Source organism: Gallus gallus, chromosome 8, assembly GCF_016699485.2.
Source record: "Gallus gallus isolate bGalGal1 chromosome 8, bGalGal1.mat.broiler.GRCg7b, whole genome shotgun sequence".
In the NCBI taxonomy this organism is placed as follows: Eukaryota; Metazoa; Chordata; class Aves; order Galliformes; family Phasianidae; genus Gallus; species Gallus gallus.
This window is the reverse complement of record NC_052539.1, coordinates 18841089-18862876: the sequence shown is the minus strand read 5'-3', so window position 1 is coordinate 18862876 and position 21788 is coordinate 18841089. Positions and strand designations below refer to the sequence as shown.

The 21788-nt window shown below is 37.6% G+C and overlaps 1 protein-coding gene across 2 annotated transcripts in view; it reads left to right on the top strand.

The window, feature by feature from the left end:
* Positions 1 to 7622: 7622 nt before the first annotated feature.
* AK5 (adenylate kinase 5) overlaps positions 7623 to 21788 on the top strand; it is an 86351-nt gene continuing 72185 nt past the window's right edge. The window contains exons 1-5 of one of the 2 annotated variants that reach the window (XM_422391.8): positions 7623 to 7749; positions 9289 to 9475; positions 10494 to 10661; positions 16198 to 16367; positions 16495 to 16608. In XM_422391.8, the coding sequence (XP_422391.3) occupies positions 7690 to 7749; positions 9289 to 9475; positions 10494 to 10661; positions 16198 to 16367; positions 16495 to 16608 (699 nt within the window). In that variant the 5' untranslated portion in view covers positions 7623 to 7689. Of the gene's footprint in view, positions 7750 to 9288; positions 9476 to 10493; positions 10662 to 16197; positions 16368 to 16494; positions 16609 to 21788 lie in introns of those variants that run through there. The other variant, XM_046944804.1, reaches the window with a different exon arrangement.

Here is a 21788-nt window from a genome sequence, read left to right as displayed (position 1 = left end):
AATTTCAAATGTTAAAAACGTTATTCAGTATCTCATTCTATCTGTATCAAGCCATACACTTCTTCCATTTAGCCAATAGTTTTCAACCCATGCTTTGTTCTGAGTTCAAGTTCAACCAGCATATTACAGTTTCATCAACTGTTCTGTTACCTCTGCTAATAAGCCATCTGGCAGGGTGTCATCTTCTACTGAAAACAGGTATTTGATCCAATTCTCATTTGTTATAATGTCAAGAAAGCATTCATTGAACTCAGTGACTAAATTCGATGTTCTTGTACGTCAGCAGAAAGTCAGCATGAATTTTGAATTAACATTAAAACATTTCCATGGTTAAAACATTTGCCAATTCCTCTCATGTTGTCTCTCAACACAGCTCATTGCATCTTAAGATGATTTTCTTTTTAATCTTTTCCTTGTTCTGTGTTCTGATTTTCATCTAATTATTATGCAGCGTGCAGATTTTAGTCTCTATAAATCGGGTTCTATTCATTGCAATGCGAGAACAAAAAGTTAAATAGATGAATTCAAGAACCTCAGCTCATTCAGAAGGGGCTTAGCTCAATCAAAAATAAAATTCTGTCCAATTCTGTCCAGCAAAATATTTGCTCCTAAAATAAAATTGAGAGTTGTGAGCCAACACCTTCCTAATTTACAATTTTCCTAGGTTTATAAAGGAGGGTTTGGATAGTCATCCTCCGCTTTATAATGAAATATGAAAAGCAAGCAAAGCTTTAGCTCTAAATAAATTAAGTTCTTTAACGATGAAACAACAGATACCAGTGGCTAACTTGCATCTTGACAGCTACTGCTCTGTGATGAACACTCACTATGGCAATAGGTGGCTCTTCAATTTTTCCAGAGCACTAGTTATTGCAGTGATCAATCTCAACAAGAACACATGCCAATGTTATTCCATTGTGAACCCTAAGTATAATTAATCATACTGTGACAAAATAAAGTTTCTGTTTACATGTACAGCTTGTCCAAAATTAACAGTACTTTGGGCTTTCTGTATTGAAATAAAAACCTGTAAATGTAAATGTCCTATGGGCCCTATTGTATTGGAAAAAGCTCAGTCTAGAATCCTCCTTGATTCTAGGCAAAAAAATTATATCAATCTAACTTGCACCTTTTTCCCCGTTACTTGACATCACAATATGATGAGCCATTGTAAAGACATCAGTGTGAAGAACTGCTGAAAGTTTCTCACTAAGAGCAATCATATCATCATATCATATCACGTGACTCTTCTAAGCCCTTCAAATTGGAAGTTGTCACTACTTTCCATTCATTTAGCTTAAAAAAAAAATCAAGAGGCTTCTCTTTTCAAGAGCTGTACTTTCTATCAAGGTGATTTTCAAGTAGGGAAGATTTTCACCATATGGTTGAATAACTGGTTATACAAATAAGGCACTGGTGCATTATACCACTCAAATAAAACCCAAATGATGAGTAGCAGGAAATCATGCTTTCTAACAATCTTACACTCTTTTGAGTTTCCAGAATGAAGTCTAATAGCTGTGGCTGAGTTCTTTTCTTTCCATCACCCCAGGTTATTCAGTTCATGCCTATTTTAACTGACTTGTGTGGTATTTCTTTGTGGGCTTTTTTTTTTCTTTCTTTTTTTCTTTCTTTCTTTTTTTTTTTTTCCCTATAGCTACCTAGATTTCCTTAGTTCATATAAAGCAAACAAAACAAGCTAAAATTACTTCATTTTCAGTACGTATTTGGAAGGAATTCATCTGATTAAACCCTTAAAATCTGTGGTTGGATTCCTTAGGAAGATAAGGCAAGGAAACAAAGACTTTACTGAGTTAAAAACAAAACCAAAAGCATCTGATCCTTTCTAAGTCATTGAAAATTCAGTATACTGAAAAGTGGTAACTGAGGAAAACAAACAATCTTCCCAAAAAGTGATTTCTGTATCATCTTGGTTGGGAAGTTCCAGTTAAAGTACCATAAAATAAAAGCAAAAAGCATCAAGAAGCTTTATATATATGAATAAAATAATGAATAAAGGTGAAGGTCTCTTTAAGTCTGCTGTGATCTCAACAATAGAGACCAGAAATCTTAGGAATCAAGTTAAGAACAGGGAGAACTTCTACAGGATCTCTTGCTTTCCATCTTGCTAAGACTTAAGGACTTCCTGAGGTGGCAACCTTGAATTTATTAAGCTACATAATGTCTCTACAATATCCTCATAGTATCTAATTATTATGAGTCAGATCAGGGGTTAGTACTTAAATTGAAAAATATGCAATTTAGCATGAAAATTAAGATACTTAAGAATAAGAAAAGCATCCATAACAAATACTGGAAACTTCAAAAAATATGACAGAGATTTAAAAACTGTAAAAAACAAGAATGGAAACAAAATGGCATAAAGACCAATGGTCAGACAGGTGAAACAGGATTAAAAGAGCTGTTCTTCCATATAGGAAAATGAAAAGGATCCTAGCAAGATTATTTAATTTGATTGCACAGATATAACAAAAGCAACTGGAAGCCTTCACTACCTATTTCTGTTCAGTATATGGAGAAATAATCAGATGATGTAATTGTATCATGGGGCTATGATGAAACATTCTCCATTGCAAATGTAGTCAGATAAGTATTATAAATTGTAGCCACTAAAAACAACTGAGTAAATCTGCATATCTGGATAACTTGTATTAGAGTTTTAAAACAGCTGGAAAAGACATTTTGAAGGCTGTATGAACCCTTGAAATCTTTGCATTCATTACTAGAACTGAAAAATGAGACCAACTGAAATTTAAATGGGAAATGTATAGTGAATTTTGTCCCATGGCACTATGTTTTGGCCATGTGCTGTATAACTGTTTTATTGATTGCCAGCAAACAAACAAACAAACAAAACAAAAACAAAGACAAAATCACTGGTAATAACACTGAAACACTGGAAGACAGCAAGGACTAGGGAAGTGGTAACTCACTAAGAGGGTATTGGTACTCTGGTAAACGGGCTGCAAGCGAATGTATGATGTTATACATTTAAGAATAAAGAACAGGTGTTTATTCTAGAAATGAGGAATCTGTGTGGGAATGTAGCAGAGTAGAAAGCAAAGCTGCTAGGAGCCTGATAGATAAGCAGCCAAGGATGAACCACATTGTAACACAGAGGCCAGTGCACCATTTCAATCCATCAGTGTGGAAAGAGAACTGTTGTGATGTTAGAGGCAGGTTGAATCACATCGGTACCTGGCACTGACGTGACTGGATCTGGAACAGTGTGTCCTGGTTGGTGCCTTCGCAGAAGAAGCCTATTGCTAAACTGGAAAGAGTTCAGGGAAAGGTCAGAATAATGATTATGCTTTAATGGGAAAGCCAAAGCCACATGTATTTAGCTTATCAAAAAGAAGTCCAAGGAGTGACGTGGTCATAGCCTTTAATTTTTTTTCCTCATCGTATTGAACCCTTCATCTTCAAATTTTAAAGCAGCACAACTTTCTTTGTTCCCTCCCAGGTTTTATTCATTTTTTGTGTCCACTAAAGTTACAAAAAAATGGAAGTTCTGAGACTCGGTGAAAATTACATCCAGAGAATAGATTTTGTCTGGTAGAATTCTCCCTACCTTTCGATTAGTGATGTAGCTCACTTAAGTAGTCTGATTAGGTATTTGTAGGAATAAAAAGGAGGAAGGGAAGGGAAGGGAAGGGAAGGGAAGGGAAGGGAAGGGAAGGGAAGGGAAGGGAAGGGAAGGGAAGGGAAGGGAAGGGAAGGGAAGGGAAGGGAAGGGAAGGGAAGGGAAGGGAAGGGAAGGGAAGGGAAGGGAAGGGAAGGGAAGGGAAGGGAAGGGAAGGGAAGGGAAGGGAAGGGAAGGGAAGGGAAGGGAAGGGAAGGGAAGGGAAGGGAAGGGAAGGGAAGGGAAGGGAAGGGAAGGGAAGGGAAGGGAAGGGAAGGGAAGGAAAAAAATTAGCAAAGTAGAAAATAAATTTGAGGAATAACAGGAAGTTAAAGAAAAATCACGTTAACAGAACCATAGGGAAACAGTACAGTGCAGAAACAAGTTTCTCGTGAGAATGAAAAGATGAGTTTGGTAATCTTGGATTAATATACACCACACTAATAGTCTATGCATGGTACAGGGCTGTAAGAAAGTTCTGTGTTTACTTTAAAATGCATACTATTTCTGGATCAGAAGCCTATAACTCAGCATATTGGATTTAAAATGTTTCACGTAATTGTTTTACTTACAGAATCTACAAATTCAAACTGTCCACCTGTATTGCAGCCTGTATAAAGTACATCAATCCAAGGACATCAGTTATGATCTAATAAAGACATCTAGAAGGGCTGCAGGTTATTTGAAAAAATGACAGCCACCAAGGCTTGAGCAGGCACCAGGCAAAAAAAGGAGAAGACTCAGGAAACACTGGGAGCTTCTGGAGTGATTTTTGAAAACAGCACCTAATTAAGTTATCACTGAAGGCTCTGGGTGTTATGTAATTGTTTTAACCAACAAGGAGAAGAGATGGCCCCGAACAGCATATCGCAGCTGATCCCATGCTAATATCGTATTAGTTCAGCTTCATTTATTTACCGGAGAAACCAACAAGAATGGAAATGGAATCAGCCCAGTGATATAGGATCCATTAGAAGTTTCAAGATGAATTTCCAGAACTTTTGAATTAACATTTTGATAACAAAATGTTGTTCTTCTGCTGCTTCTTGACCTGCAGAAGAAGTAGGAAGTGGTAGAAGTATTACCAGTAATTCTGTCTCACTGCAGTACTGTGAAGGGCTGGCTGCCTGTACCTTCAGAAGTGGACACTGCTCTGGACTTTAAATTCATGTTCCCATTTATTTCTACTTCTTTTGCATCCCGTGTTATTTTCTGAAGTGGTAAAACCACTTCAACTCCATCCACAGTCTTGATCAGATGCTGTTAAAAGACAAACAGCTAACTTTCAAGCAGCTGCCTTTAAGCTACACATACACACCTGAAATGATAAATAACCCAGCTTTGTGCGTACATTTAATTAATGTATTCTTAATTCTTTGCTGCTGATGTTCCTCAGAGCCTTTGAGAAGCACTGACCCGTGACCCTGCTTCAGTATGGGGATTTTGCCACAGGCAAATGCATAACAAATTACTCCTAGAAGTAGGTGCCATATTGTTAGATCAGAAAGTATAGTGTCTGGATATATTTGACATATTCAGTCTGACAGATTTCCTAAATGGCCACACTTTTACTGAGGTGGTAATTTCTGTAACATAGATTTTGATTTTGTGTAACAAAAAAAAAGATAAAAATCCTTTTGTTTTTTAATAATAACTTAGATGTGCATAATGGTAATAATTTAATGGCAGAAAGTCAGATTTTTTTTCCTGGTAGTATGATCTAATTGAGCAAAATGCAGGGTAACTTACAGAAGAAAATAAACATGTCAGACAAGAATTTACATACACAAAAAAATCCCATTCCTGAGGAAGATGTCGTGATTCGTGCAACAATATGGAAAGCACGTGAAAGGAAAAGTTATTCCAGGACATTGGATGGGATAGCTATATACCCATAAAAGCTGAACGTATAAATATAGATATGCTGAAAGCTAATAAATGGAATTTGTCTGGGACAATAATAGTATAGCTAGACTTTTTGGCATAAACTAAAAATAAATTTTAAAACCACAGAATGCCAAAACTACAGCTCTGTTTTCCTAAATAGGATGGCATCTTCAATTAGCCCACTCTTAGATCAGAATTTATTTTAAGGAAATATCTATTTAATTTAATTCATTCTTCTTCTTGTCAAGCTACATTTAAGGTCTTCAATCTTCTATCTTTTAATCAGGACACTGAAGGCTACTTTTTACTCAATTAAAAATAAGATACTTCACTTCTCAACAAATTTACATTTGGATGTATTCAAATCTTACCAATAGAAAGAAGGGTTAAAGCCACGTACTTAATGCATGAGATGTTCCAATTCCATGACATCACTGCAGATTTCTCAAGAGGATGCCATTGGGTTCATAGAAAACGAAGCTGGGAAGGATTTGACATCGTCTTACCCAAGCTTCTTTCCTAAGATACTTCAGCTGACGGGAAGCACAGGCCATCATTGGTGGAGTAATGCAAAGGGATACTGGTGGATCCCCTTCAAGTGGAAGCCATTTGGAGTAACTGGATGGTTGAACACTTGGAAAACCTTCTGGTCTTGTTTGAAGAAGATAATGGATCTGCCTCTGGCAGACTGGAAGCCTCTACAGGAGAAAGGAAAGCGTCTATAGAAAAGGATTGAGGTAGGGCAGAGGAAGAAGGGGACAATTTAACTACAGAGCCAGCAAGGCAAGGAATATGGCTGATATGAGAGGGAGCAACATGTCAAATTGATGTTGATACACAAATAAATCCATGTATAAGAGAAGCTTCTTGAAAGACTCCTGGGAAGACCTCTCCACTGTAGGAACAATACAGAGCTACAGAAAGCAAATGCTCAGCTTGAAGTTAGCTATCTAGTTCTGTTAGGGTGTGCATCAGCTACATGGATGTTGTTTGTATTAGAAAAATCAACATTATCAGAAAGATAGATCCAATTAGAACATCAAACATGATATTGGCAATTAAGCAATTGATATAACTTACTCTAACCTTCAGCGTGCCGCAGAAGACACACTCTCAACAGCATTAATCAGAGCACATCTAGAATCTGCTACTGCAGATTGGCTTCCCTGTAGATGAAAGATGTTGGTAAATCAGTGAGCTCAGTGGACATCCACAAAGCTGGCCAGGAATAAGACAAGAGGCAATGGCTTTAAGTTGCACCAGGGATGTTCAGGATGGATATTAGGAAAATTTTCTTCTCAGAAAGAGCTTTGAAACAGTCTGCCCAGGGAGATGGTGGAGTCACCATCCCTGGAGGTGTTCAAGAACCATGGAAATGTGGCACTGAGGGACGTGGTTAGTGGGCACAATACAGTTGGGTTGATGGTTGGATTAGATGATTTTAGGGGTCTTTTCCAACCTTTATGATTCTATGATAGTACTTGCTCTTATAAGACCTGGAACTGGGCTGGTTTAGCCTGGGGACAGCTTACAGGGCATATAGCAGCTCTCCACTGCTTTTGAGGAGGTTGCCATGCAGGTGAGACCAAGCACTTCACAGCGGTGCGTGCAATGGTGGCAGACATGAGACATGCTGAGGCAAGGCAGGCTGTAACGGAATGGAAGTAAACCACAACACCAGCCTAGCACAGGCTGCCCAGAGAGGCTGTGCAGACCTTGGAGGTTTGCAGGCTGAGACCACCACTTCAAGCCCTTACCAACCTACTTGGAGCTCAGAGCTAACCCTGCTCTAAAGGTTAGACCGGAGACCTCGTCAGGACCGTCCCTGTGATCTAATGGTCACAATGCTTACGAATGATCACAGCCCACGGGCTTTTAGCAGTCCGAGCGCCAGCGGTGCCCAGCCCCTCTCCGCAGGCACCCCCTGAAACTTTCCCCGGCAGCCTGCGCCCGCCTTCCTCCCGCCTTTTGAGGGGGGGTGGGAGGGGGGGGGGGGGGACGACAGAACCGCTCTCCCGCTCCCTCCGTGCAGCGGGGACGGAGAGGCGGGCAGCCTGCCTTCCCTCCTCCCCCCGCCCCGGCTCGCCCGCCCGCCCGCCGAAGCCTCACCGAGAGGCTCCCGCATTGCACCGCCGTGCCCCTGCTCCCCTGCCGCCGGTATGAGCGCCGGTGAGGCGAAGGAGTATCTTGCCCGCAGGGAGATCCCGCAGCTTTTCGAGGTAGGATTAGCGGGGCTGGGTGTTTATTGGGGGCGGGGGGCTGAAGGTGGCTGGAAGGACGGAGCCGCACCGCTGCGGGCTGGACCCCCACCCCGGGGCGCGAGTGCTGCCGGGCGGTCGGTATGAAGGCGGCAGCCCCGCAGCGCCCCCCGGCCCGGGGTGGGGGCAGCGGCTGCCCTCGTTCAGCCCCTCGGGAGGGAGCAAACTCTGGCTTCTTGCAAGTTACCTGCTGCTAATGGTCGGTGATGACTTCTTTCCTATGCAGTATGGATTTATATATATGTATGTGTTTTTTTCAGAAGCAGGCATCCCACCTTCTATATAAAACGCACACATATGCATTTTCCATAGTCTGTTCCGAAGCAAGACATTGTTCTCTGTATGTTTGGAAATGACAGGGCACAGAGCATGGTTACATTCTGCAGACACACTGAAAATGGGAATGCTTGAGCAAGAGATGCAGATCAAACTGTTTTTCTATACAGGCGTAAGGCTGGTGCTAGCAATTTACAGTAATGGTGCACATCTGCAAAAATACATGGCTAGTTGCTGTGGTCGGGTAAGTAAAATAATGCCTATATGGATATACATTGTACCCTATTTTATAACCACAAACCTATATAAGTAGCGCTCATTCATTGTATGACTGTAGATAATAACTGAGCAGATCCTGAATCTGAGCTCTTTACGACGAGCATCAACTATGACCCTCAGAGTATGTGCACACAGATTGGGAAAAACACAGAGGAAGAGAAACCAAACATTTATTGTTTGGAGCAGGTTGGATGCAGTTGTCTTGTGGAGAGGTGAGATGGTGACCTATGTATCACTTTGTCAAGGAAAATCAATTCCCATGCGTCAGAGGAGGGCCTAGCGTTCCTTCTTCCACACACTCCACAACGCTCATTGCTACAATGAGTGTGGAATGAATGGCACAGACAGGGATTTTCTAATGGCTGGGAATTTCCGCTCCGTTACATCTGGCACCACCTGTGAGCTTTGGGTTTGGGTTTTTTCTCCACTACTTACCAAGATGATAAGTGGGCAATTCTCATGATTTTTTTTTTTTTTAATCTTTTTTCAGTATTTGTTGAACTGTTGGCTCAGGAATATGCGTATTATACCTGTGGCTGAACTCATCTTTAACGAAAATATACATTTTAGTGATTTAACAGAATACACAGTGTACATAAGTGGGTTTTTTTGGCTCACGCATTGCTGTGCGTATATTTGCCAGTGGCAGGTCTAAGAAAATTTAAGGATATCTTTTTGAAACTATTTTCAGTTTCCATTTTGATGCAAACAGACAAGTATAAAGACATAGCCCTAAGCCCCCCATTCTGAATCATTTTTTGTGACACCAACAAACTCAAATCGTGTAATTTATGCAGGCCTCGGTCTCATGCATTGGCTTGAATGGGAAGTCTGAATATATATAGAATACAGGATTTCTCTGTGCAAGGTCAAATTCAGAGTATGAGCGCGTCTTTCTTCCTATCATCTATCATTATTGTATGTATTTCCGATCTGACATTGCAGAGTCTGTTGAATGGATTAATGTGTTACAAACCTGATGACCCTATTGAATATCTGGAAAGCTGCTTGCAGAAGGTGAAAGAGCTTGGAGGATCAGAGAAAGTGAAATGGGACACTTTTGTCAGCCCAGAAAAGAAGGCTCTGCCTCCACTCAATGGAGGACAATCGAGGAGATCTTTTTTCAGAAATGGTAATGTATTAAGTATGAAAATATTTATATTTTCTGTATTATGAATGGTTTTACATCCACTATTGAATTATTTTATACTCACGTCTATAGCAGACCGAGTCTCATTCTGATCTTCCTTAGGCAAAGGATTAAGTTTTCTGTTCACTTGGGTTTTCACATTTGGGTTTCTCCTCCTGTAACAAATGTTGTGTGAGAGAGGAAGTTGTAACCATTTTGCAGCCTGATAATGCATGTTTGCTGTGTAAATGCTTAACACATTAGTGGAGAGATTTCTCATATCCTCCTTAAAATATTTGCAAAGACAGGATCAAAGCTCTCACAATGCATTTGGCTTATGTTTTTGGTTGGTCCTTTGGGTAATGTATGTACCAACTTCACTGCATTTACACTTTTTTTTTTTTTGCCTAATTTATATTGATGCTATATGCAGAACACAGTAAATATGATGCAAGCTACAAATTCTTATAAAAAGGTGCTTCTCATAAAGCCCAGCAAATGTCATTATCAATACCTGTAATTATTTTATTTGTAATGTTAACAAGGAGTAGTTAGCTTGTCTTTCAGTTGCCATAGTTATTTTTCCTTGCCATCCAGCAGTTCATTAAACTAATTAGCAAGAATACTATTTTATCTCTGTGTACAACATGTATCACCAGAGGAGTTCTGCTTAGCAGTACAGGCTGTCTGCACAACACAAGCTTCCTCTTCTCAGAGGCCACTGCCAAACTCTGGGTGCTATGAACAGATTTTCAGAGAAAAGCTGAAGTGTTTGTAAATTTAAGGAAACACCAAGGAGCATGGACTCCTAGTGGTTCCAATGTAATAAATCAGATAACTAGAGGCAAGGAATACAGTAACAGGAAGCACGTTGTAACATTAGAAGATACTATATTTTTTACTACAGTAAAGCTAATTGTTATGCCTTATGCTTATTTATTATGTTTAAATCTGTGTACAGAATAGGTTTTCAATTTTCTGTCTATTTGCACGATTCCCAGTTTATCTTACTATTTTACAGTGATGCCTGATAATTCCAACTTCCCTTACCGACGGTATGACCGACTCCCTCCAATCCAACAGTTTTCTATAGAAAGTGACACCGATCTTTCTGAAACTGCTGAGCTAATTGAGGAATATGATGTGTTTGATCCTGCAAGACCTCGACCAAAAATTATCCTTGTCATAGGTATGAACACAGACTCATTTTGACATTTTGTCTTCCATGCTTTGACTTTTTATTTGTTCTACAAACACAGCAGGTGCCTGTGTGCATTTAAATGCAGGTATTCTGTCTGCCCCAGCAAGTGGTGCAGCCTGATTAGAGTGAATCAGAAAGAGAAACTGTTAGTGCTGAGGACATAACATCCAACTGCTAGCATTGTAATGGAGTTACCATGAGTTTTTGTGGTCCTATTCTGTAGCGTCAGTGTCCATTAGTGGCTGAAGTGCCTACGGTTTATTTTTGGAGCGTATCTGCTGGTACAGTTTAACCTAAAATGAATCCATTCCATGACAGGTCCCCATGTGAGTCAAAGTGCTCTTCCTCTGGATCTGAACTGGAACACCTAATGTGGACGTACCCAAAGCTGCTCACAAAAAAAGGGGGGCTATTTATAAAATAATGGATAAGCCAGTTCAAATAGGCGATACAAACTGTTGTCCTCTATATTTAGAACCTTAAAAACTGATCATCAGGCCCATCTGGGCTGAGTGTATACTATCTCTAGTGCATAGCATTCATAAACTAATCTCTAGATCTATTGGCAAGTGAATCTTGTGCCAACTTCAGAGACACAGAGCCCTGAAAGAGAGTTAATTGTGCTCTCTCTCCAGGTTCTCTCTTGTGTGCTGTTTAGTGCCCTTTCTAAGCAACTCGTATTTTTCAGCCTCAAACAATCATACTGTATATTAAGAGATAACTGCAGTTTAAGGCTAAACCAACATTTTCTTCTTCGGCTGAATTTTAGTTGTTTGAATTAGTTTCTTTGTCATCTGGGGCAGTTCCTTCTGCGCTGTACAACTACAGGTATCAGAAATAGAGGATCACATTTTTGTCTGTAAATCCTTATCTATGGTAAAAAGAGACGTTTTCTCTTTAACTGACAACAGCGTAAAACAAAAGAGAAGTGTCTTCCCTGCATTATAAAGTGGGATCTCTAGGAACAGGATGTGCTCCGGGGTCTGCATCCAGCAGTCCTCAGAAATGTGACAGTCAAATATACTCCAAACAGAAAAAGAGGCATTTTTCTAAATATCTGTGGTATGCCAAAAGAATGGCTTAGGCATTTGCACTGCCTTCATACTTTGTTTCTGAGTGACAAGTCACAACAGGCAAAACAACATGCACCACTGAACTATCAAGTTTACATTAGATGGAGAAAGACCACATGCCCTTCATTCATCTTAATTAATTAGCTAGCCTTCCTTTTAACAGGGAGAAAAGCTGTTTCTTTTTCAATGACCACAAAAGTCTCTTATGCATTGAAATTTGCGTCACTCTATTACAGTAGAGCTATGAATGAAGATTCGACCTAGACAAAAGAAAGAGATTGGCTTTCACCTCTGGAACTGAGTGCAGGAGTATTTAAAGTGAAATCCTTGAACACCCACACCTTGTGAGCAGAGCATGGATTTTGCAGAGCTTTTGTTTTCCCCCTTTTATATAGAGAACATTGTAAACATCCCACAAAGGCTATTTCAGGTTTATTTTCCAATTGAGTTTCTCTGAATCTGCCTATTATAGTGTGATCTGATAGCACTACAATACTATATGAAGCTTAAGAGCTACTGTCCAATTTTGTATAATATCAAGAAAATTTCTCCCAAATTCAACTTTCTATTGAGAAAGCACATAAAAACATAAATGGAAAGTATAAAAGAGAGAAAATGAAAAAAAAAAAAAGAAAAAAAAGGCTACTATATATTTCAAGAGACAAAAATTGTACAGAAAAAAATGTATTGCATACTTCCCAGTTTGCATAAAATGCCCACTAAAGTTCTGGTTTAGCAATCTATTTATGTCTAACTAGACTTAATTTACCTTACTGCCTAGCTACTATGGCACTTGTTCCATTCATTGTTGGAGATTGAAACAAACAGAAGTTAAGGAACTGTATTCTGCTTCACATATTAGTGAACTTTAATAATGCACTAGCCCAAGATCTTCTTGATGCTTCCATAAAGGTTTTTACAGCTTCTACACTTTATGAAATTTATCATGTATATAATGCACCAAGTAGCCCATAAGAGTGGGATTTGGTTCTTTTTCTACATTTGCAGAAAAGTCTGCTGATGAAATGTAAGGCTGCAAAACAAGTATGTGAAAAATCAGGCAGAATCAGCCAGGATGGCATGCATCTAAATGAATGGAAAATTAAGTTTCTAAAGCGTTATAGCATTAGGAAACAAGATTGTGTTTCAAAAATGTACTTTCTAATGTATTTTGAGGAATACGTTTTTACTTTTGATACAGTCTGAATACCTTAAAAATTTCTCTGATGTCATTAGTCACATTGTGCACTATCTTTTAAACCGTTGTTTTTAAAATGCACTTAGTAAAAAAACATTAGTTAACATTAAACGAAAGTTTTCATTTCATAAGAAAAGTTTGAAGGGTCGGTCAAAGTTAGAGCTGTCAGTAGTTGGCTGACCCTTTCATTTGTTACATTCAGTCCACAGCCCCATTTTAAAATCACAAATCTTTTCAGGAATCTCAACTACACGAGTTTAATTTGAATTTGGAACAATGTAAGCACAGTCAAAAGTTTGAACCTCGACCACATTAAAACAACTGCCTTAGTAAAACCTTTTGGGCATTAACAAGCATCACTTAAAACCAGTTAGCAAACATTTAGATGCAAGAAATGTTCCCTGGTCTGGACACCTAAGAAGTAATCATGCTTTTCCTTAATAATGCATAATCTCAGAATAACTGGAAATAACGAAAAAGAAAAGTGATTTGATTTTCTTTTCTAGTGCACAGTTTGCCAGTATGATTTATTGGAGTAAGAAATGGAGATCATAATGATTTACTGTTGAGAGTTAATTTTGTCCAATCACTTTTCTTCTATAACCTGTTTCCCATTAGGTTGTAAATGGATAACCCCAGTTTGCTCTGAAGGGATATTCTTTTGGGTTGTAAAAAAATGTGATTTGTGAGAGCAAATCTTTTCTCTCTTTTTTTTTATGCTTGCAAATTTGAATTGAAAGAACAGAAGTGTCAGTCTACACCTTTTTACTGCTTCTCTTTAATGACAAAGGAAATCTCTCCCTTACAGAAATGTGAGGTCTACTTGGTTTCAAAAAGTTCTACTAATTTTTTTTCCAGCTCCTTTAGGCTTTTACAGAGACTGATACTTTTTCAAGAAACAATATCTCTTTTTCTGGCATCTTTTGTAACTCTACTGTAATATATACATTATTTTCCTTGTTCTCGAATTTTCTACTGTTTCTACTTTTCTACATATAAGCAATCAATGTTTCAAATCTTTCTTTTCCTGAGGTGCAAGACAGTTTGTTTCAAACTGGTCTGGCATCCTCAGGGAAACAAACTGAATTTCATCTTTGAAAGAAAGTTTTGTATGTGCAAGGATTATGCACAGCATTGGATCCAGTCTGTTTTACAAACCCTTTGCTTCAAGGCAGTCACAACCTACTGCTCCTTGTATCTGGTGGCTACTATTATTGCAAAAGGAAAAAAAAAAAAGCCACATAAATACAAATAAATGGTACACCTGAACAAACACATAATACAATATATAGAATATACTGTATACATTATCTATGTTACGCACATAAGATTGCAGTATGTGGCTTTATATAGCTTATGGAAATCTTTACACAGAATGAGTAGACATCCTGTTAAGAATAGATGTACTTATTCACCTGGCAATATTACTCCATGCAAACCAACAGCAATCAGCTGGCAATTAGCAGCACTTCTCTGTGCTGTGCTTTTCATCTACCTAAGGAAAAGCACACTGGGAATCCACTACTGCAAACCCATAAATTGTAAACCAATAAATTGTAAACAACATAGTATTATCTTGTTAGAACATCTGTATCAGGTATGGTTTTGATACAGGAGCAAAACAGAGCATAAGGTTTGGTGTGCCATCAGAAGGAACTGACGAGAGCCAAAGCAGAGCTGCTTTGTAGCCACCTGGGTGGACTGTTATACCTGATTCCTGGTATAACAAATGCTTGTATATCTACAAAAGGGAAACATTCTTTATTCTAACTAAGAGGATAGCTGAAAAAAACTAGATCACCTACAACACTTGATATTCAAGAATAGCTGTAAAGCCTAATTTAATCTGCAAAAAAGAAGAGAGAAAGCCTGTGCCTTGTTAGGCAAGGGAAGGTCCTGATTTAAGTTGCAACAACAAGGCAGAGTCCCCAGCACAGTCGGGGTGTAAAAACATTGCTCGTGGCTGCTGGTGGCACTGAAAGCCCTCTGCCATGTAATGCTATGGTACAGGTTTGAGCCTGGGTACACAGAGTGTCATAACTGTATAGGAAGAAATCTTGGAAATCTTATTCTACAGCCAGATCCGTATTAGTTATATAAATATCTAAAAGCTATTTATGGGAATAATGCAGACAGTGATAAGAAACAGTTTTATTATTACTAGAAGGCAGCTTATTGTATCCATATTTACTTTCATCACATTGCTGCATTTTTTTAATGTTCAGGGAAAATGTGCATTATATTTTTAATAAGACTAATTCCTTGTCTGTTGAAGTAAAACTCAACACTCTCATGCAATAATGCTGAGCTAGTTAGTGTTGGGAGTTAATATCAAAACATTTGTTTTGGTTTTGATTTTGTATGCTACTCAGTAATATACGTCTTTCTTCAAGTATATATTTATTTCTGTCAAAACCATTCCCTATTTTTACACACCAGGTTCCAGTTTCTCTGTTCTTCACATCTTATCACATTCTATTAGTTCAGATCTGTTCTGACTTTTTTATGCGTGTATTCTTGCTTCTCTGTCCAAGTGACCCTCACCTCAGCATTCCCAATTGTCTAAAGTGGCTGTGATTTTGGTATCTGTTCTACCTGTGCTCCACTGAAGGGTCTCTTTATTCTTCAAGTTGTCCAGCAAGCTGAACCCAACAAACCGCTTCTCTATCAGATGCTTCAAGTATCAATACCAGAAGTATGCATGGCTCAATAAGAATCCATCTACCAAATTACAGTGGAAACATCTCAGCTGGTTATTTAATATTTTTTCCGTATTTTAAAATTACAAAACCTCAGAAACTCATATTTAGGAGCAGATTTTATTAGTTCAATTTCTTGAGTAGTCCATTGATTTCACTGCTTTATTTAAACAGGTATGATTCTGCCATGAGTAAACAAGACTCTTTGACTCTACTTTTGGATTCAAAGAGTTCAGAGGAGACTGGTTCATCTGTCTTTCCCTTACCACAAATCAGGAAAAATTCCTTTGCAGGAACAGCTCTCAAATGAGGTCAAGCCCAAGTAGGGACATATATTTTGTCTTCATAAGTAATTTGTATTCCTTTGTAGTTTTAAAAACTGTCACCTTTATAACTGGATAGATCAGACCCATTTCTAATGACTGGTAACAAATCATGCAACTGTAAGGTGTGTTCTGGTACTGGAGGATTGGTGCTGATAGGAGAGATTTCTCATATGACTGAGTACTTCGGATGACAGTTTAATTTAATGTTTTGCTTATTCTTAATAATAGGTGGCCCAGGAAGTGGTAAAGGAACACAGAGTTTGAAAATAGCAGAACGCTATGGATTTAACTACATATCAGTTGGTGAATTGTTAAGGAAGAAGATCCACAGCACAAGCAGCAATAGAAAATGGAGTCTAATTGCTAAAATAATTACTACTGGAGAACTAGCCCCCCAGGTACAGCAGAGTTAAGCCTATCCTTTGTTAATATTTACTTTCTAAGGATTTGTACGTGCTGTCTTAATGTGTACCATCAAGGAAACCTACTTCACAATACTGAATAAACTTATTTTCTCCATGAAAGGAAACAACCATAACTGAGATCAAACAGAGATTAATGCAGATCCCTGATGAAGAGGGCATAGTGATCGATGGATTTCCCAGAGACGTTGCCCAGGCGATCTCCTTTGAGGACCAAGTAAGAGATTGTTTTTGTTTATTTTATTTATATTTCTTTAGCAGTTAGGCTCCTTGAAATTCCAGGAAAGACTAGTTGTTATTTCTAATTGAGCACTGCTCTTTAAATCTTTGCAAGTATGTAATTACAGACTAAAAAAAGGTCATTCTTTTGGTTTATGCTATAGAGTGTGAAGACAAAGTATTTGTAAGAAGAAAGCATAATAACATAACCGATAATCCAAGTCTACTGCCTCAGTAATTAAAATCCTCTCATGATGAAGAAAATGACATAAAATCTAACAATTAGTTTTTTTATACTTATTAGTGATTCAGAAAGGGGGAAAATGTATTTCCACATCTAATAGTTCAATTTAATCTACATTAAGAGAAACATACTTAAATCAATGCATGTATTCACAATGCATTTAATCTCATATTAATACTGTGCATTGAAAAGACTGGAATAAAATTGCCTGTTTTGCAGGTTTTCTGAACCAGAAATGATGTGCTTTTTTTTTTTAAGTCACTTTGGTTATTATAAATTACACTTCTAGGATTTAGTCAGCTGAAAGTGCATTTGTGAATTCTATTCAGATGTTATTTTTATGTGTATATTTTAAACTCATCTAAAAATACTTAAATTCAGTGGGGAAAAAACAGGCTATGTCATTTTCTTACCAAGTGCTGTTAACGTAACGGTTATGGTCACAAGTAATGGTTGCAGTTTCAGTGCTGCATTTTCAGAGCGCCTTTCAAGCAGAGCATTTCAAAGTACTTCACAATTGCTAGCATACGACCAGTTCTGTACTTTGAATTCTAAGTGGCATCGCCAGGACAGAAGTAACAAAAGGAAGCAGTTAACGAGGCATTTCGTTAATGTGCTTTTATAAGGTAGTATTCTGGGCAAAATTTAGAAGACTGATTTGAGGAAATTAAAGGAAATACATAAAATAGTTATTACAGAAAAGAGCCAATGACTGCCAGCTATATCTCCTTATAATTAATGAAATCAACCATCTCTTGATGGTTGATTATTTTATAAATGAAACATAGAGCATAAATTTAGGCATTTCCTTGTCTCATTTTTATCTCCAGTATATTCTGTGATAGTATGACTGCAGTATATTTCTTGGTACTCTAGTTTTGTGCTGATGTTGTGGTTGATGAAAGAACAAGGGGGAGGGGTGGAAGTGGAAGAACTGACAGGATCTAAATTACTAAGTGCTTGAGGTTATTAAATTCTCCCTCTACAAAGGAAAACCAGTTAAACATCACTTGAGCACCCATCATAGGATCCATTAGAAAACCAACTAAGAAATGGAACCCAGAATGGAATAGAAAAAGCTCTGGCAAACCACACCATGGAAGGGGAGAAAGATTAAAACTGTTTAATGTATGCTTGGACTCTCTCACTGCATCATTCAAATATGCTTTTCCAGTATTTCCTAATTTAATTTGAAAGATTCCTCTCTACAGATTTGGTTAACCCTTGTTGATTGTATAAGACAACTTGATAAAAGACTGATAGAAGGATAGAAAGCCTGACTTTTGCTCCTTTTTAGTATGTTCCATTTCCTCAAGGATGCTGTAGATCAGTCTTATTTTTCTAGAGACAAGAGAGAATGTATGTAGACATTTTAGACTTGATTATATTCTCAGACAGTTTGTTCATTTTTAGTCTAATGGGATTTGCTAAATCATCCTCCTCAAGGCCTGATTCTGCCTGAAAGATAGATGACTGAGTCTCTCCAAAAAAAAATCCCACAGCACTTCATAAAGGGTCACCTCTCAATCTTACCTGCTCTGAAATCAATATGGGGAAGGAAAGAAAACTTGGTCTGTTTAGACTATCTCCTGATTTAATCTATCCTTGCAGCTGACCTTGTATATGAATATATCTAAGGCCACAGAAGTAAATACAGAAAAAGGACATACATATTTAAACATACCCTTATTTAATCCAGTGGAATATGTTCAGTGTTTCATACTGACTTCATATTTTACAAAAATAGATGTTTGCTGTTTTTTAAAATACTTTGTTTAGTAAGCCATAATGTTGCTCATATACAGATGGTCTTGTGATTAGGCAAGAAAACTACCAGCAGACACGGTATTTGTCTTTCCTCACACAATGGGGCTGACAGTAATCCATGGCGTGTCAAATTATTTACGTTAAACACGTTAACATTTTAAAGCAACTCAGAGATCCCTCATTGAGAAGTATAATTGAGTTGTGGAGAATTCCGTGATTAATTGTTGTGATGATTTGTGTAGGTCTGCAATTAAAGATGCAGCAGGTGTTTTCCACAGCTTAGAAATGTTATCACTTTCTTGCTTGCAGTGTGTAGAAGCCACTCATAATTTATAATGAGGAAGAAGCAGAATTGTTCTCATTATCCAAAACTGACAGTATGAGAAATAATTAGCTGAAATTTCAAGAAATAAAGTTTTGATTAAATAGTAAGAGTCTTTCTAATTAGAAGACCTATTAAGCAGTGGAACATCCATGTGAAGAAAATAGTGAAATCCCACAAAATGCAAATAGACAAATCACATTATTCAGTAATTCATATACCCTATTCTTACAAAGACTTCACCTGTAGAATACTGAAATGTATTGATAAAAAGTTCTGAATAAAAATCAATTCTTACTCTGGTTATCATCAGCTTACTCAGGGACTAATACTTATTTTACGGATGGTCACTTTAAGACCATCCAATACACTCCAATGGTCACCTTAGGACCATTTCATGTTTATATTCCTGAAAAAAGCTGACCATTTTGTAAGACACAAGCCATTATGAAGGTTACTTTTAGGGGAACTGTCAAGAGATACTTGAATTATTTGTATAATCGTTTTCCCTTATTACACGATCTCTTCACTAAAGCTAATTGTTTTGATTACAAATGTTCTAAAATGAATTCATATCCTTTAGAACAGTGACTTTACACTGTTATTTGTTCTATGAAGCAGCAAGAACACTTATGGAATTTATGATGTAAATTAAAATAATGGTGGTAATTGTATATGTGGTTGAGTAGAATATGCTAGCCTTCTCAGTTCTTTCAGTCATATCTGAAATAGAGTAGGAATATGCAGCACGGACAAGGGTGACTATTAGTTTATCTTCATCCTTTGAGTGTACTGGAATGTGTATACATCTGTAATGCTGTGAAAGCTTTAAATAAGCAAAGAAGCATTTATTTTACTAGTAGCATTTTCCACTCTATAGCCTTTCTCCTTTGCCCTTATTTACATAGACAGAGAAAACACTCCAAGCATATATTTAATAATACCAAAAATAAATTGCAGGGGGAGAATGTGAAGGACAAATTATTACACTGTATGGAACTAGAGGTGAGTAATACAAGATACTGAGAGAATAGCTAAGGTTCAAACACAGACTAAACAAATGTAAGGAGAATAAGAGGTCTACAAACAAAGCAGGCTGCAAAAACCAAGAATAATTACAGATCAAGCAAGCATATCTGGTCTTTATTAATCACAAGAAGTCTATACTGTGTTGTTATCCATATGCTTTATGTAATTTTAATCTAAGCCACACCATCTCCCCTTTCTCTGCCTCTGCATATTACGGATGCTAACCAACTGGAAGGTATAAAATCTGAACAGCTCCAAAAACACTGTAATTCCTTGAACTCTGCGTACCAAACATTTTTGTATACGTTACTACATTGCTCTCACTATTAAGAACTGTGCTGAGTTATTGCGAAGATAAACTAATTTATATTGGAAATGGTTCACCATATTAATAGCCACTGGAAAAGGATAAAGTCAGCTAAGGCACCTGGTTTCTTTTGCAAGCACACGTAGAATCTAACTGTGCTGCATCTGCAGATAGCTTTAAAATAAATTATTTATGCTGAAATAATTCCTTTGGTTTTATGGCTGACATAGCTGTTACTGAGACCTGACATCATTTTAGTTTTCATTATCTCTTTATTTTGTGAAAAAGTTAAATGAATACATATATGTCTGACCTCTGGTTAATATACCCATCCTATACAGTATATGGTACAGAAATACACAGTGTTAAAGAACTCTTGTTGAACTTCACTTGTAATTGCTCATGCATGTTTTTATCCCATTAACTAATCCAGAAGCTAAACTCTTCTCTAGTAAAAATGTTAGTAAACAAGCCAAGGCATAGCAACTTATACTAATGTTCCCAGAGATAGGTATAGTTAAAAAAAAATTAGGACTTCTTTCTTATTATGTTGCTAGGCTCTGATGTGGACAGTAAGTACTCAAAGTGTTGCTAGGCAGAACTGTATTAAAACACATCACATATCAGTGACTAAAGTGCCTAAGATAAGTCAGTGTATCATTTGCAACAGTCACAGAATCACAGTATTTCTCTTCCTGCTCAGATCTCAAAGCCAGAAGAAACTCACTCTGTTTCCAAGCAATATTGTCAATCTGGAGTAAGTGGATGAAAAGCACTTTACAGATATGAGGAATTTTAAATTAGAACTCAAACTTTTTTTGTTATTATTTTGAGCATTTTAATATCACTGTTCCTGCCATCCATATGTTTTGAGCAGGAAAGAAGTCTTAAGATGTCATCAGTGATGTTTGCAAATTTTCATCAGTGCTTACAGACCAGCAGCAACTCCGCCATTCTGGTCTTTTAGTTACACCAGCTTAATTTCTTAATGGTCAGTTATTCATTTCAGCTTGTCAGACCTCAGAGCTGTGAGTATTGGAGAAGTCAGTCAGTTTTCTGGGAACTTCTTATTGGAGCTGAAATAAAGCCTATCTTTTTCTTTTTTATTCTGCATTTGAAGACTGCAGGAGTTGGACTCAATGATACTTAAGGGTCCCTTCCTACTCAGGATATTCTATGACTTTCCCTTGGTCACATGATTATGAGAATGTCAGCTCTCACTATGAAACAAACTAAGTTTCAGGTACTTGTGGTTATAGAGAGAAAAATGAAGAGATGAATTTTAATAGATTAAAAGCAAACAACTTCCAGTTTACACACCTATTTTAAACACCTGATTATTTCTGGATCTTGGTCATTTTAAAATTCCTTCTGGTCGGCAGTATGCTGCTTCAATACTCGCTTATTTAGCTTTTCAGTCACAGACATATAGTAACCCTAAAGCAGAAATTCCTAAGGTATCCATTATCTCTGCTGAGTGCAAATACAAGGAAGGTGTTTAGATTCAAA